General features: G+C 36.9%; 1 protein-coding gene across 3 annotated transcripts in view; it reads right to left on the bottom strand.

Annotated features, from left to right (window-relative positions):
• Nucleotides 1-343: 343 nt before the first annotated feature.
• Nucleotides 344-13,638, bottom strand: part of UMAD1 (UBAP1-MVB12-associated (UMA) domain containing 1) — a 79,775-nt gene continuing 66,480 nt past the window's right edge. Inside the window, exon 4 of one of the 3 annotated variants that reach the window (XM_075492876.1) lies at nucleotides 344-2,340. In XM_075492876.1, coding sequence (XP_075348991.1) covers nucleotides 2,083-2,340 — 258 coding nt within the window. In that variant the 3' untranslated portion in view covers nucleotides 344-2,082. The remainder of the gene's footprint in view (nucleotides 2,341-13,638) is intronic. The other 2 variants (XM_075492875.1, XM_075492874.1) reach the window with 2 other exon arrangements.

The following is a 13,638-nucleotide window of genomic DNA, read 5'->3' as shown; positions in this document are numbered from 1 at the left end:
TTCTCATCATAGGTGAATACAAACTCCTCTGCACCCTCCTTTGCCTCTTCTTTTCTTTTGAAAGGACAGCGTATTGGCTTATGAGTGTAACAGAGCGTGATTCTGACAAGATGTGATTATTTTAGATAAATAATCTATCTTTAAACAAAAAATGAATGCCAAAAAATTATACGCTAAATCAGCTAGCAAGTAAAGAACAAGTATAGTGAGTTTGTTGGCTCTGCAACAGTGTTTTGCAGTTCTGCTTCTAGACCAGCTGAGCTGCAGAAACATTTCAGATTCCAAAGGGACAACTTGAATGGAAACATGCTATTTGCAGGATGGTTAATATTTTAATGATTAAATATAAAACAGTCATGAAAATGAAATTTTGTGCTTCAGGTATGTGTTAACTAGAAAACTCAGCACACAAAACAGTTCTAAACAACTTGGTAAAATTAATTCTTCCTTCTAAGAGGTCCGAGTACTTGCCAGCTCACAGCCATACTATCCTCAGAGCAGTGTCATGGATGCCACCTAAACCACCGCAAGTCACCAACACAGCACACAGAACACATCAGATGAAAGCGATATATTTGATTAAAGGACCCTGATTTTTAAATCCGGTTTTTAAAGATTTCGAAACTGAATTTCCAAGTTCAAGCTCCCATGAAGTCTGAATGGTCACAGCTATAGTAAACAATACAGGTGAAGCCGAGCAATTACTCTCAAACATAAAAAATAACTCACTGTTATTCAGCATTTTTTTAATTGGAGTGCAGCACAGATACTTTCCCTGAAACAATAACTTCAAAACATTTATGAACATAGCTGTCAAAAATATTAAATACATACATTTAAAAAAATCTAAAACATGTATATTTAACAACCTGACATATTCACAATGTAATTTCTCCATCATTTACAGTATTTATCTCAAATACTGTAAGAGGACGCAAGTCTGAAAATACATGTATTTTAAGCTATCACAGAGCACAGAAAATATATGAAAATATCCACTAACATTTGGCACAATATAAATATTCTACCCCGAGAGAGAAAACAAGTGCAGTCTTTTGTGTGACACAGATCTTTATTCATCACAAATCATGATGTTACATCAGAGAGCTGTTGCTCATGCAACAGCAGCTCTGGTTTTAGTCGGGAAAAACACGCTTACGGCTTGTGAGCGGGGGACACAGTGGTCGGTGAGAATGCATGTTTAGGTACTTAGCCATTTAATTTAGCTGGATAAGAAACAATGTAATGTTTTCCTGTTGTTAAACATTGCCATCTGTATCTCTGGCACACAAATTAAAAAAAGAAGGGTGTGACCATTAAAAGTACGTGTCCTGAGATTTCCTTCTTCAGGGGGCAAAGAGGTTAAAATGGAAAAGCTGATCTATGTATAAATCAGGAACACATGTGGTAATGAGAACAAACAGCAGCCAACAGGCAGGCGGGGAGGACTTCTCCAGGCACAAAATGAGATGGACAAAAATACCATCTACTGGGAAGGGAGCAGAGCAACTGATTTTCACTTTGAAATTGGTAAGTTTAACCAATTCTATTAAGTCTTCATAATTGTTTAAGTATTCATAATTAACTCTGAGTTTTAAACCTTGGTTTAACTGGGAAGCTGTCTGTCCAGTAGTGCAAAGCAGCGTTGCTTTAGCATTAATACTGGTTTCTATATGTAGAAAATCAGAGGTGATCTTAAAGAAACACGTGTAACAGGATCTATGTGTTTAGTATCTGAGTGAAATAACAAAACAGTGCAGACGTGCGTAGACTTCATCTTAAAGTTATGAAATGTTTGTGTCTGCAGCCTACCTACTGGAAGCAGATACCAACAGCCAGTCTCCTACTCAGGCTGAAACAGTTTTGCTTGATTTCTTTGGAGATAAAAGGAATATTTAAGATAGTAAGTTACAGTTCACTTAAAGCTAAGAAATGTAACACAGTTGTGAATAATAATCCTTTTGATCCAATGCATCTGATATACCAGTGGCAGGCCCCCAGAATATTACATCGATTAAAATAAGTCTTTATCTTCACCTTAAGACTTGTTCCTTGACACAGACAGAAAAAATAAAGAAAACATTACAGATCACAAAGCACTGAATTTTCAAGTGTAAAGTCATACCAAAATCTTGATAAATTATCATTGATGTCGTAGGTGAGCAATCGGTCAGGAACGTCATTATGGGTGCCCTGTACTGCTAACACATGTGGTGCCAGGGCAAAGGGTACGTCACTCAGAAGATCTGACATGAAAGGGCTGCTTTCCAAATTTTGACTCCTTTCATTTCCCACCTCTGCACTTGATACAGTCAACTGCGATCGGTGCCCTGTATTTATCTAAAGAGAACAAAAGAACAGAGATTTAGACACTACAAATCAGGCAGCTAAGGCTTTGTACTTAGAACCATCATGACCCACTAATGAACAACAAAAAAAAAAAAATCAGTTTCAGAGTTTGGTTCAGGTAGATCTAAAATAGCAATTCTTAATACATGTCGATATAATTCTTTGGGTCAGGTTGACTTGAATTAAGGCTAAAACAACAATAGATTTTTTTGAATGGTTAGTGGGATTTCTCCACCTAATGTTACTCTCCATTTATGAAACTCATAAGGCTGGTGGGACTTTTTGTCATTATGTCCAGGCTTGTTTAGGGGAAATTACTTCATATAATTCCTTTCATAAACTGATGAAGCTCCATCTTTTGTTCCCCCTGTGCCTTTTCAGAAGTTGTCCAACAAAGGCATGACTTTGATGATTAAAAAACACTCCTGTCCCAGTTATTTGAAAGTATTACTGATGTCACTTTCCATTTTGAAATGGAATTGCATGACTGGCTGGTGAGGTCTATTATATATGGCAATATATGCATTGCTAAATACGTGCTTTATAGAAAACCACAGTTAACAAAACTTAAAAAAGACAACAAAAACCCCTGAACCAAAACCAACAATGAAAGAAAAAAACCCTGCCATAGAGAAGTAGTCAATATCATTTACAGAAAATGCCAGCAGATAGGATGCTGGACCCAACAGACTTGCAAGCTTTGATATTGGCTTACCAGTATGGCCTTATTAAGTGTCTATCTTAAAAATTCTACTGTTTTAAAAACAAAGAAAAGACTATTTGCCTCTAGAAATCAACTCTAACTTGTTTTACTATTTATAGCAATAAAATGCTATGCAAACTGATAGCTCTTACGTTATCTCTAAGAGTAAGATGTTTGTTATATGGATTTCTATTTTGTATAAGCACACATACAGAAATACACAGTATTTTGTTGAAAAGTGCTTAACAAGTCATGTCAGCGCCAAGAACATTAGACATGAATTTCTGATAGCAGTCCTGACTTCTTTCTTTCAACCCTCCATACTCAGCACACAGCCAGAAGAATCCAAAGCTTACACTGTTATTAGGGAAGGGAGAGCACTGAAAGCTTTAAACACTAATTTGGTGTTCAACTGATTATAAGAGTTAAATGGATCTAGTTGTACGGACGTCGCTTTCATCCTAAATTACTCCATGATTTTTAGGGGAGTTGCGCTGCTCAAGATCTGACCTGTGCTGGAGCTGAGTGTTACCGATCATGGTAGTTACAGAGAACCTGAGGTTGTGGCTGTTTGACAGAAGGACAGTTTGGGCGGTGGGGTGGCAGTGGGGTGGTTTGTTTTCTAGCCTGGGAGTATGTAACACAGCTAAGCATTTAGGCAGGTAAAAGGCACTCCATCTCCTTCTCAAAGGAAGGACTGGATGTGACTTGAATGCAACCTAAGCACTAGTCATTCCTTACACAACCCAACATTTCATCTATTAGGACAGATAAACAAACATTAAACCTTCTATTAAACTGTCAACAATGAAATAGATAATCTTGCCAATCTAAGTCAGTTCAGAGTCAGCACTTGTCTTAGGTGATGGAGGAAGCTCACTCCTACATAAGGTACTAGGACAGAAGGGATTAGTGGTGCTGCATGCTCTGAAATGGACCCTCATTTGGAAGCTTTTGTTTATACTCACGATGACTAGAAACCTTAAGCTTAAGGTTTCTTAAACCTAAAAGCTTAAGATAAACTTCCCAAGATCCGTTACTATTATGTCACAGGATAACAATGTAAAATTTCTTAAGGTTAAGAAGTTTTATTAAAAGGAATGAGTGCTAGATATAACTGCTAACCTTACCGGTTATGATCCAATACAAGAGAGGAGCGAATGAGCTCCGAAGGAGGCAAGTGAGGAAAGCACCTTCCTACTGAGCTGCTGGGATTCACTTCCCAGTACAAATCCTATTTGATTTTTCCCCCTCTCTTTCAGATCACCTTCTTGCTAATTGCTATAAAACACTTTATTTTATAGGTAACAAGAAGGAAAGAGTAGTCCCATCTTTGTCTATTCTTCTAGGCCACTTCAGAGCCTTCTGGAGATAGACAGGGTATGTCACTGGGTTTCTTCTGCTTTAAAAATATTCTCTAAGCTATTGTAATACGGACATGTCTGTACTACATAATTCCTATAGCCACAGTTTACAGATGCTTCTTCTTGTTCTTTATTTTCCCTAGCTTTCCTTTTCTCAGTTCTCTATTCTTATGAGTAGCTAACAGCTCTTCAGAAAGCTACATGCAACAGCAGAGGCAAGAGTTGATAAAGAAGATTTCTTTCAGCTTTCCTTACTGATTCTGGTATCTTTAGAAGGCAGGGAAAATAGGAAAGCTAGCAGAGAAGTCAGGAAGATAGCCTGCATAGTTCTCCTACTGCAGCTTTCCACGCTCTGAGCAAAAAACCACAGGCAATAGCACCGTAAGTCTGTAAGTTCAGGAAAAACCCTAAAACCTCTTGTACTTGTCTGTTCTAATCAGCACAGTTACCTTCAAGTCGAAGATCAGCAGCTCTCACTTTAAAAGGGATCTTAGCTTCTATAGCTGCGTATTGATAACACTTAGAGGGAAGTCGTCCTTGTCATGGCCAAATATGCTCAAGGTGTGCATTGTAACAAAATTCATAAACATCTGCTACAGATATATTCTATTGCTAAGAACACTGCCAAACACACATAACATTTATTTATGTTAATGATATTTATCTGGAAAAAAAACCCACAATACTTCAAATAAGTAATTAAATTTGTAGCTGCTGTAAACTTAAAAACTTCCCTTAATTTCTACTCTACACAAATTTTTTACTTTCTCTCTTGAAAGAAATAATCTGTGGAGCATTTACTGAGGTGCTGGTATTTGCTTGTATTACATCAGTCCCATATTCTGAAGGTGAGAGCAGAGCCAGAAAGCCCCAAATGAAAAACAGGAAAAGGTTACATTTAGGAATCAATTTAACAAGATCTTCAAAGACCCTTCTGCCTCCCCCCACTCCCACATTCCAGGGAAAAATGATCCCTCACTTGCTGTCCTGTTGCCATAGCTCAGATGATAATCAGAAATCCCTAGAATCTAATGTTTATTTTGTTTGGCAAATTATACTTTTATGAACACCTGTTTATATCTTAATTGTCCCACAAGCTGGATGAACTCAATTTACAATTAAAATTAGACTACCACATGGCAAAATGAACTTCAAAGAGTGAAAAAAAAAAGGCAGAGAGCACAAAGCATCTTGGATCTTCTTTTTTCCCCCCAGAAACCTTACATTTGTTAGAAGAGTGCCAAATGGGCAGCCCCAGAAATTAAAACCCTTTCTGCACACAGCAGATACTGTGTATTGACAATGATAGAGCAAGAACCAGCTTTTCTTACTCTCAACTCCCATGCCACGTTTCAAAGCAAGACTGCAGTCAGGAAGGATGAATTACACTAGAATTATTTTACTATTAAACATCATTTTACCATACTCAATCTCTGCATACTGTCAGTGAGGTTCTTAATAGTCTATATATTCTGGTACTATTCGAATAGTCAAAACAGTATCATAAAGCCTGAAATGGCTGGGAGCAACATAGTACAGGTAAGTCAGGAACAAAGAAAAGTGTCAGGTCAGTATAACAAACGCCATAATCTGATCTCAGATCCAATGGTCTTTGGGTCCCAGTCTACCAGCCCCTCATGAGAACGTCTTGGGTCCAGTATGACAAGATCAGTTTACAGCATAAATGAGAAAAAGACTGGAGGTTTCCTATTTCAGTTTTACACATAAACCACTACTGTCTCTCCCATGAAAATGGCCATTTTTCACTATCTTAAAATGTTCACATTCACTTTTTCATTTATAGCAAGTCACATTTCATGTTACCATTATTGGACGGACATCCCAACAAATTATGCAATGGGAAAAATACAAAACCTGGGGAGGATGATTCTTTAATGCAGTATGCAAAACCCAAACATGGTAGAAAAACGCTGGCCAAAATTAACCTGGAAAGTTAACTGAAGATAGGCTGCTGGAAAACTCTGTCACGTTTGCAGTTTAATTCCTTGAATATTGTGGAGCCTATCCCTTTATCTAGTACACAGTGTGTCATATGTGTTATGGCATATATTATATTATCTATTAGGTATCTACATACAAAGAAAAAAGTTCCTGTCCTGAACAATTCAGGTTGCAAGAAGTAATTTTTCAATTCTGCCTAGTGCAGTCATTACAGGCAATCATTGCCCTTGGCTATGCAGAACTGCTTCTGAGCACTCTTGCAGTGATATTTAGATATTGGCCTCATGTGCAACATCTTATCGAGCTAGACGTATTTTTGTGCTTCCAGATCATAAGGACATCCTTTAAATGGGCTAAGACATATTTCACTCATATGCTGGAGAATCCACATCAGTGAACAGACCTTGATGAAGCCAACCTGACCAGCAGGCTTTTATAGTGACTGTGGTAACATAATGAAGAGCTGGACCCTCTAGTAGAGAACATCTATCACCCATTGGTGCTGAGATTGCCCAAGCTGGTTACAATGCAAACACCAGCACAAAGCTATGTGATGCAATCAAAGTCAAGGTTATGAAATGGCTTATGTTTTCACGTGTGCATTCTTCAAGCATATATAGAACTGCAAGTCCTAGAGAATTTGATATCCCACATTAGTCACACTGGTTTCTAGTTAAATGCCTAACTTATTTATCCAGAACACAATCTATTCAGAGCATATTCTCTGGACATTAGCTAAACAAAGCACTGCCAAATGCTATGACACACAATCCTGCTATGAGAAATATTAATTGAATGCACTTAGAAGATCACCAAACAATTTACATTTCACCAAACACCAGGGAGTCAAAAAATCAGTTAAAATTACACAAGGTATGGTAATCAAATTTAATCAAATAAGCAAGGTGTTTTATTCATTCTTGGTTTGCAATCCAAATGAACAGGGATAAAAGAAACAGTATGTAAACATATATGGTAGCTGGCCACCAGATACTAATTGCACTCTGACTGCAAGGGTGTTACATGTTATTTCAAAACTAACAAAGTATAAAATTATCCTCTAAAGTAAATTCTTCCTTTTTGCTCTTTTTTTTTTTTTTAAATGTTTCTCAGCTGCCTTTAAAAACATCTAATTTGCTGCATCTCTGTGTGCTACTCATAAAGTCTGCCAAGAGTCTCGTAAGGAAGAAAAAATGCATAGTTTACAATGTACTGAGAAGCTGGATTTACAGGTCTCAGAAGGAGAATCAAAGATCAGTACTAGCATTATTATCATCCAAACTACTGAACAAGGTTTTCTAACAAAAAGGGATTCATTTAAAGAAATGTGTACTTTCTGTAAAAAAAAAAAAAGTTTTTTTCTTCCAGAAGCAGACCCATTTTCCTTAAAAAGACAGCCTTGAGAAACAAGCACTACATTCAGTCTTCCAGAATATTTAGCAAATATCTGGGAATATCATAATTATGACAGAGACCTACAACACTACTGGTGATATAGAAATATTATCTTTATTTCAGGCAATTTTGTGGTATTACAGCAAATAGCATATCATAATGTATCTCAGAATTTATTTAGCATTATGCAGTTATTTCTGATGTATCTAGAAATGGAAATTGTCTTAGGGGATTGTTCTTCCAACTGTGTTTCAATTGATACTTTTTAGGGTATTCACTGGGCCTTTTTAGAAAATTTGTAGGAATTCCAGAGTGAGCATCTCCATTGATGACAACGATTCACTTTTCAAATAAGAACAGTAATGGCAAAGAGGAACAGAGGGGAAAAGAAAAATTACTCACAAGGCGCTCTGAGTAAATACTTACTGAGAGTAAATTTTTGTATTCAAAAATTTAAGCTAGGAGAAAGGGATCAGTAAAACCTTGCTGGAGGGGGGAAAAGTGTACATGACGATAGTTTTTAAATGTCACAAAAAACCCAACCCAAAACATCAACAACAAAAACACCCCCACATCCAACACACCAATAAGTATGTGACCAATATCCTTACAGAACTGTAAGAAGGGAAGAAACCCACCCAGACAAGCACAATACAGATGCCCCTGAGATGGTTCAGAAAACCTCACGTGAATCATGAGAGCTGCTATTCTTTCGAGGCTCACTTAAAAGTTTAGTCAGCATCTCCTCCAGGGACTCAAGAAAAAAAGTTATTTTTATCTGGGAGAACAAAAGTAGATGGAAGTAGTAGTGCTGAGACCTTGCAGTAGCTTGTTGTCGTATCCAAATGGCTTCTGGTCGCTTTATTTCTTTCTTAACAGAAAAGCAGTGAATGGGATTGTAATACTAGCCTAAGACTGGTGTTGTCAGTGGCTGCAACAGGGCAGACTTCGACGCTGAAAGCTTCGGGCTAAGATCGAGTCCTTGGAGAGGCTTTTAGAAGCAACAATGGCTGTCAATGGAAATCAGCTTTCCCATTTGCTTTGGGCTCTTGCTTCCCAGCTTCTTACGACTCTCATTCTGTAACACAGCCGTGATTTGTCTTTCTTAAAGAGCTCCTGCTACCTGTACAAATTTTGTGTGATTAGTAGGCAGCATGTTTTTTCTCCATTTATCACTATTGCTGTTCAGAGTAAAACAGAACCAGATTTTAAAATAAGCATTTAAGTATATTTTTACTGATTTGTGACATACATTTTAGATATTTTTCTTTTTCATTTTCCACTTTAAAGCATGCTTTTCAGCCATTCCTTAGAATGGAACGGAATCAAGGTCAGGTTAATGTTGCTGAAATCTTAAATAAAAAAAATTCTAAAGAAACAGTGAAAAGTACCTGTGACATTCTACAGTTTTTCATTATTACAGCAAAGCTCCCCACAGCGTATCCTGGCCTGCAAAGAACAGTAGGGGAATCTTTGCTAAACCACACTTTCAGTATCAATAATGATGTACATTTGTGCATCCTTATTGGCATTAAAGCAATTAGAAAAGTGTAATTATTCAGAACTAGCTTTTTCTCTAACATAGGAACAATTCAATAGTTTAAATGCAGAATGAACTTTCTGTAATTAGTACATGCTCCTTGCTCTCTCAAAAAGCTAAAACTGTTAATCTCTGCAGAGGGGAAGAATTGTGAGGTCACCATTTGAACTCTGGATACTCTGAAAGTTCCATGGTTAAAGTGTGTTAGTTTAATTATCCTAGTAAATACTAGAGATGCGTGTGAGTGTTATTTATGAAACAGTTATAGAATGTAATTCTACCCAGAAAAGTATTCTTAAGTACCACAAAAGATTGCATATCTAGTGTCTAAACCAACTATCTCATTTGTTCATCCTAGAAGAAAAAAATTGGTTTTCTTCGTTAAGAATTTCGCAAACTCAAACCAGAACAAGAATAAGGTTCTGTTTTTACTCAATTCTCTATAATAACAATTGGGCACAGGAAATATTTGGAGGGGGGGTGGTGATAAATTTAGAAAATATATTGAACTTAATATAACTGAAATTGTATAATGACATTTTTATTCCTAATTCCTACTTTTATTCCTTTATTCCTAATTCCTATTATTTAATTATTTCATTCAATAATTGTTTAAAGACAGAGAACCATAACATCTGAAACGTGGGCATCTATAATGAGAAACTATAAAATTGTGAACAAACAGGGATAAGATGCAACATGAAGAAAGACTGCAGGACTAAGAGAAAGCAGAAATAAGAAGGAAGCAGAAAAGGATTCCAAATCTTTATTAAAAATGCTAAGTCTTAATTTCCCACCATAATGAAATGAATTATTCTCTTTCCTTCTATCCCAACCAATTTTAGCACTTTTGAATCTGATAACTGAAGAGCTGTATCAGCATTTATGCCCCCTCAGTAGCAGGGTTCCTGTTCTTGCTGCCTCCCTGTGCCTCTCTGGAGGCCCCTGAGCTTAGGGCACTGTCCTAACAGGTGAATTTTGGACGTTCCCCTCTGCAACATGAATTTTGTGATAAGAATTATCTTAGAAGAAAGAGATGTGGGTTCAAGTAAGGAACAGTTTATCTAGTTCCTCTGTTCCTTTGAAGTACTATGCAAGCTATTCATAGCAAAGATCTCATACATATAATAAGCAACGTGAACAATATTCAGCACGTTGTGCTTCAGCCAGTGCCAGGAAATGTTACTAACTAGGCCAGATCTTTTTTTTTCTTTTTCTGTAGCATGTATGCTGAAAGATTAAAAAGTTCATGAAAATTACCATAGTAAGTGAACTGCAAGCCAGAAGAACTGTAATTGAAAATGCAGGCAGCTCTAGACATCCAGCAGTGCACTCCACAGCCACAAATCAGAAGTGAAGGACAAGTCAATATATTGCAAAATGAATAGAGAAGTCTGATAAATGCTGATAATGGATTTGTTCTGTAACTTCAGTGTCATCCAAAAGCACAAAGTACTCACATTTATTTTGCTGATACCTTCATTCCTGATGTAATACAAAACTCAGATATTAACTATTAAAATTCAGTTATGTATTGAAGCAACTTTGAATCATGAATGAGTTCTTTGTATGTGGGGCAATAATTTTTAAATAACTAGGATGCAAATGTTACACACCCCCCTAGAAAATAGTCTTTTAACAGAGCTGGAATCAGGAGCAAGGGCTATACTTTAACTTTTCGATATAGCCAGAGAATATACTAAGAAATTAATTTTCTATAAAACTTTAATTGCATATTGAAATAAACAGTATTTAAATAATCCATTTTAATTTAGCAGCTACATTTGGTTGATGTAGTCAGTGACAACAAGATCTGAGTTTCTCTCTCCTGCTCCAAGTAAAGAAATATCCTGAAGACTTTTTGGGTAGCTGATGTCCTGAATAGGAGGAGCTTAGACAAACTGGGTCTCTGCCTCCATGTCTCTACCTCTTGTTCCCAGCCTCTGCTATTGTAGAAGTTCCAACATGGCAACCTGCTACAGTAGGAAAAAGATGACAGTTTCTCTGAGACGGTAGTTGTCCATGGAGCAGAACCTCTAAAAAAGAGGGATAATACTGCATTCTCTCATTATTCTACTAAGCGTATGAAAATCCAAGGACTTGAATGGGAAAGGAAGCTGTCTACTTAAGAAAAGAATTTAGACAATTAAACATAAAAGACTAGTAAGAAAATATTTAGCAAACATTGTTTCACAAAAAAAAAGTCAATAAATTTTTCAGCAAATTGGAACAACTGGGAAAAGCTGCGTAAATCAGAAGTTATTGTTTCGAGAAGAAAAGGAAATATCTCCTTGAGTAATTGAGGTAGTCAGCAACATCCGTGAAATGTCTCCCTAGAACGTTAATATCAGTGAGAGGAAAAAGACAGAGGAATAACAATTTCCATCTACAATAAGAGGAAAGGAAAAGGAAATTATCTTGGATTTGTTTTTCAGAAAAAAAGCTAATGAAGTAGACTGAACAGAAAAGAATTACTAGTCTGAACCCAGGTGAAGCTTCCTCCAGCGATACCTGTGAACAACATCCTCAGCCCTGCTTCCAGAAATTTTGTTAGGTAACTAAACCCCTGGATCTTCCTAATGGTTTCTCTCCTCAGTCTTGAAGAACATAAATGGATTCTCAGGCAGACGTGTGAATAAAAATTGCTGTACTAAGTGCTTTATTCTGAGGTTTTTATCGTGCTGCTTAAAATTCAAGCACGTGGCAAGACTAGCAATACGTCCTATTTACAAATTTAAAATATTCTAATGCCAAAAAAGTGAATTAGGCAAGTGTCTCCTAACACAACTTTCCACCTGCTCTCTCCATAGAGATTCAAGTCCATAAAAGAAAGGAAGGATGGATATTTGACTTGAATTTCCTCCATACACAGTGTGTAGCTGGAGCACTTGTCAACAGCACCTTCAGCAAACAGCTTACCAGGAGCCAGAGTCCGTAAAGCTTCAATCTACAAACAGTAACAAGACTGAGTTGTCCTCAGCACCTACTGCTTAGGCTTCTGAGATGCAGGAATAAAAGCACGATGACTCTTAAAGCAGTAAAGGACCAAATAATTAATTAAATAAATAATAGGAAACAAATATTGGTCGTCTCATTTAATCAAGGTGGCCTCTTTCAGCCTCCTGGTTCTCTATGGAAGGAAGATAATTGAACCACAATGAAAAGGAAGAAGGGTACTTTTTTGGCTTTTCAAATAGATTTGTTTTTATCAAGCAGGTCTACTAATTGCATTACAACACTAGAAAAGTATTCTTAAAATTTGTAATACTGTGGAAGCAAAGAGAAGAAATTTGCAAACAAATAATTTCTATTTTATCTTGTATTTTTAAAAAGTGCTTTAGAACAAAATTTGACTATGTGCTACCCAATGCACAGTCTTTCACAAGTCTGATATGACTGAGGAGTAGTGAAGTTTTGTGGATTTTTTTAAGGCAGAACTTACAGCAGTAGCACATTATGGTGAAAGGATCAAACCATACTGATGGAAAGTACAGAAAAACATATTCCTGTCTTATCAATATTAGCACTTTGGACTGAAACGAGACAGTTTTCATGTCATATTTCCTTTCCATTAAAACAGACTGCCCACTGCTGTCTGGTTTTTTTGGATTTTTTTCCCCTGAAAGTGGCAGTGAAACTAACCTAAAGACATTGTTACTTTCCTTACTTGGTGTTTACAGTAATTATTAATAAGCCACCCTATACTAGTCTTTCAGCCACCATTTTACGCTAATGCATCATGTTGTAAATATCACTGTACTATCAGGCTGTATTAGAGCACTCAGTCTCATCAAGTGATGTATGATCTACATTGCATTTTAGATCAATTTTAATATTTGGAAAGCCCAGAAGGGTTGCTCCCAGAGGCAGGATGACTGACCAATCAATTTGTTGACAGCAGCAAAGTGGACCAGCATTACTGGCTTTTAGTCCAACCTCATGTGTTTGGGCAAGAGATACAGGATAATCAGTACTGTTATCTGAGGGTTAAGCCAGTGAGAAGATCCCCAAATTAGGGAAAGGCTAAAAAATGCAATGGGAACATCTGGGCACCCCATTTGAGCATCTCCTGCTACAAATAACCATCCAATGTAACTGAATAAGCAGGCAATTAAGTCAAGCGTATAGTGAGTCTCTGCCCAAACTAAATAGGGAGGTATGCAAATTGTGCTTCTGGATACATGTGCCTTGGTCACTATTTGGAGTATATGTTCCTTTACTAAAGCCTCGCTCTCAAAATGAAGAGGCTGCCAATCAGGCCAATTCTACTATTTTATGAAGTTTTTACATGTGAGTATGTACATTGCTATTTATAGGCACTAAAC

Source organism: Mycteria americana, chromosome 2 (assembly GCF_035582795.1).
Source record: "Mycteria americana isolate JAX WOST 10 ecotype Jacksonville Zoo and Gardens chromosome 2, USCA_MyAme_1.0, whole genome shotgun sequence".
NCBI lineage: Eukaryota > Metazoa > Chordata > Aves > Ciconiiformes > Ciconiidae > Mycteria > Mycteria americana.
Note: the sequence above shows the minus strand (reverse complement) of the source record. Positions and strands in the feature narration are given on the sequence as shown.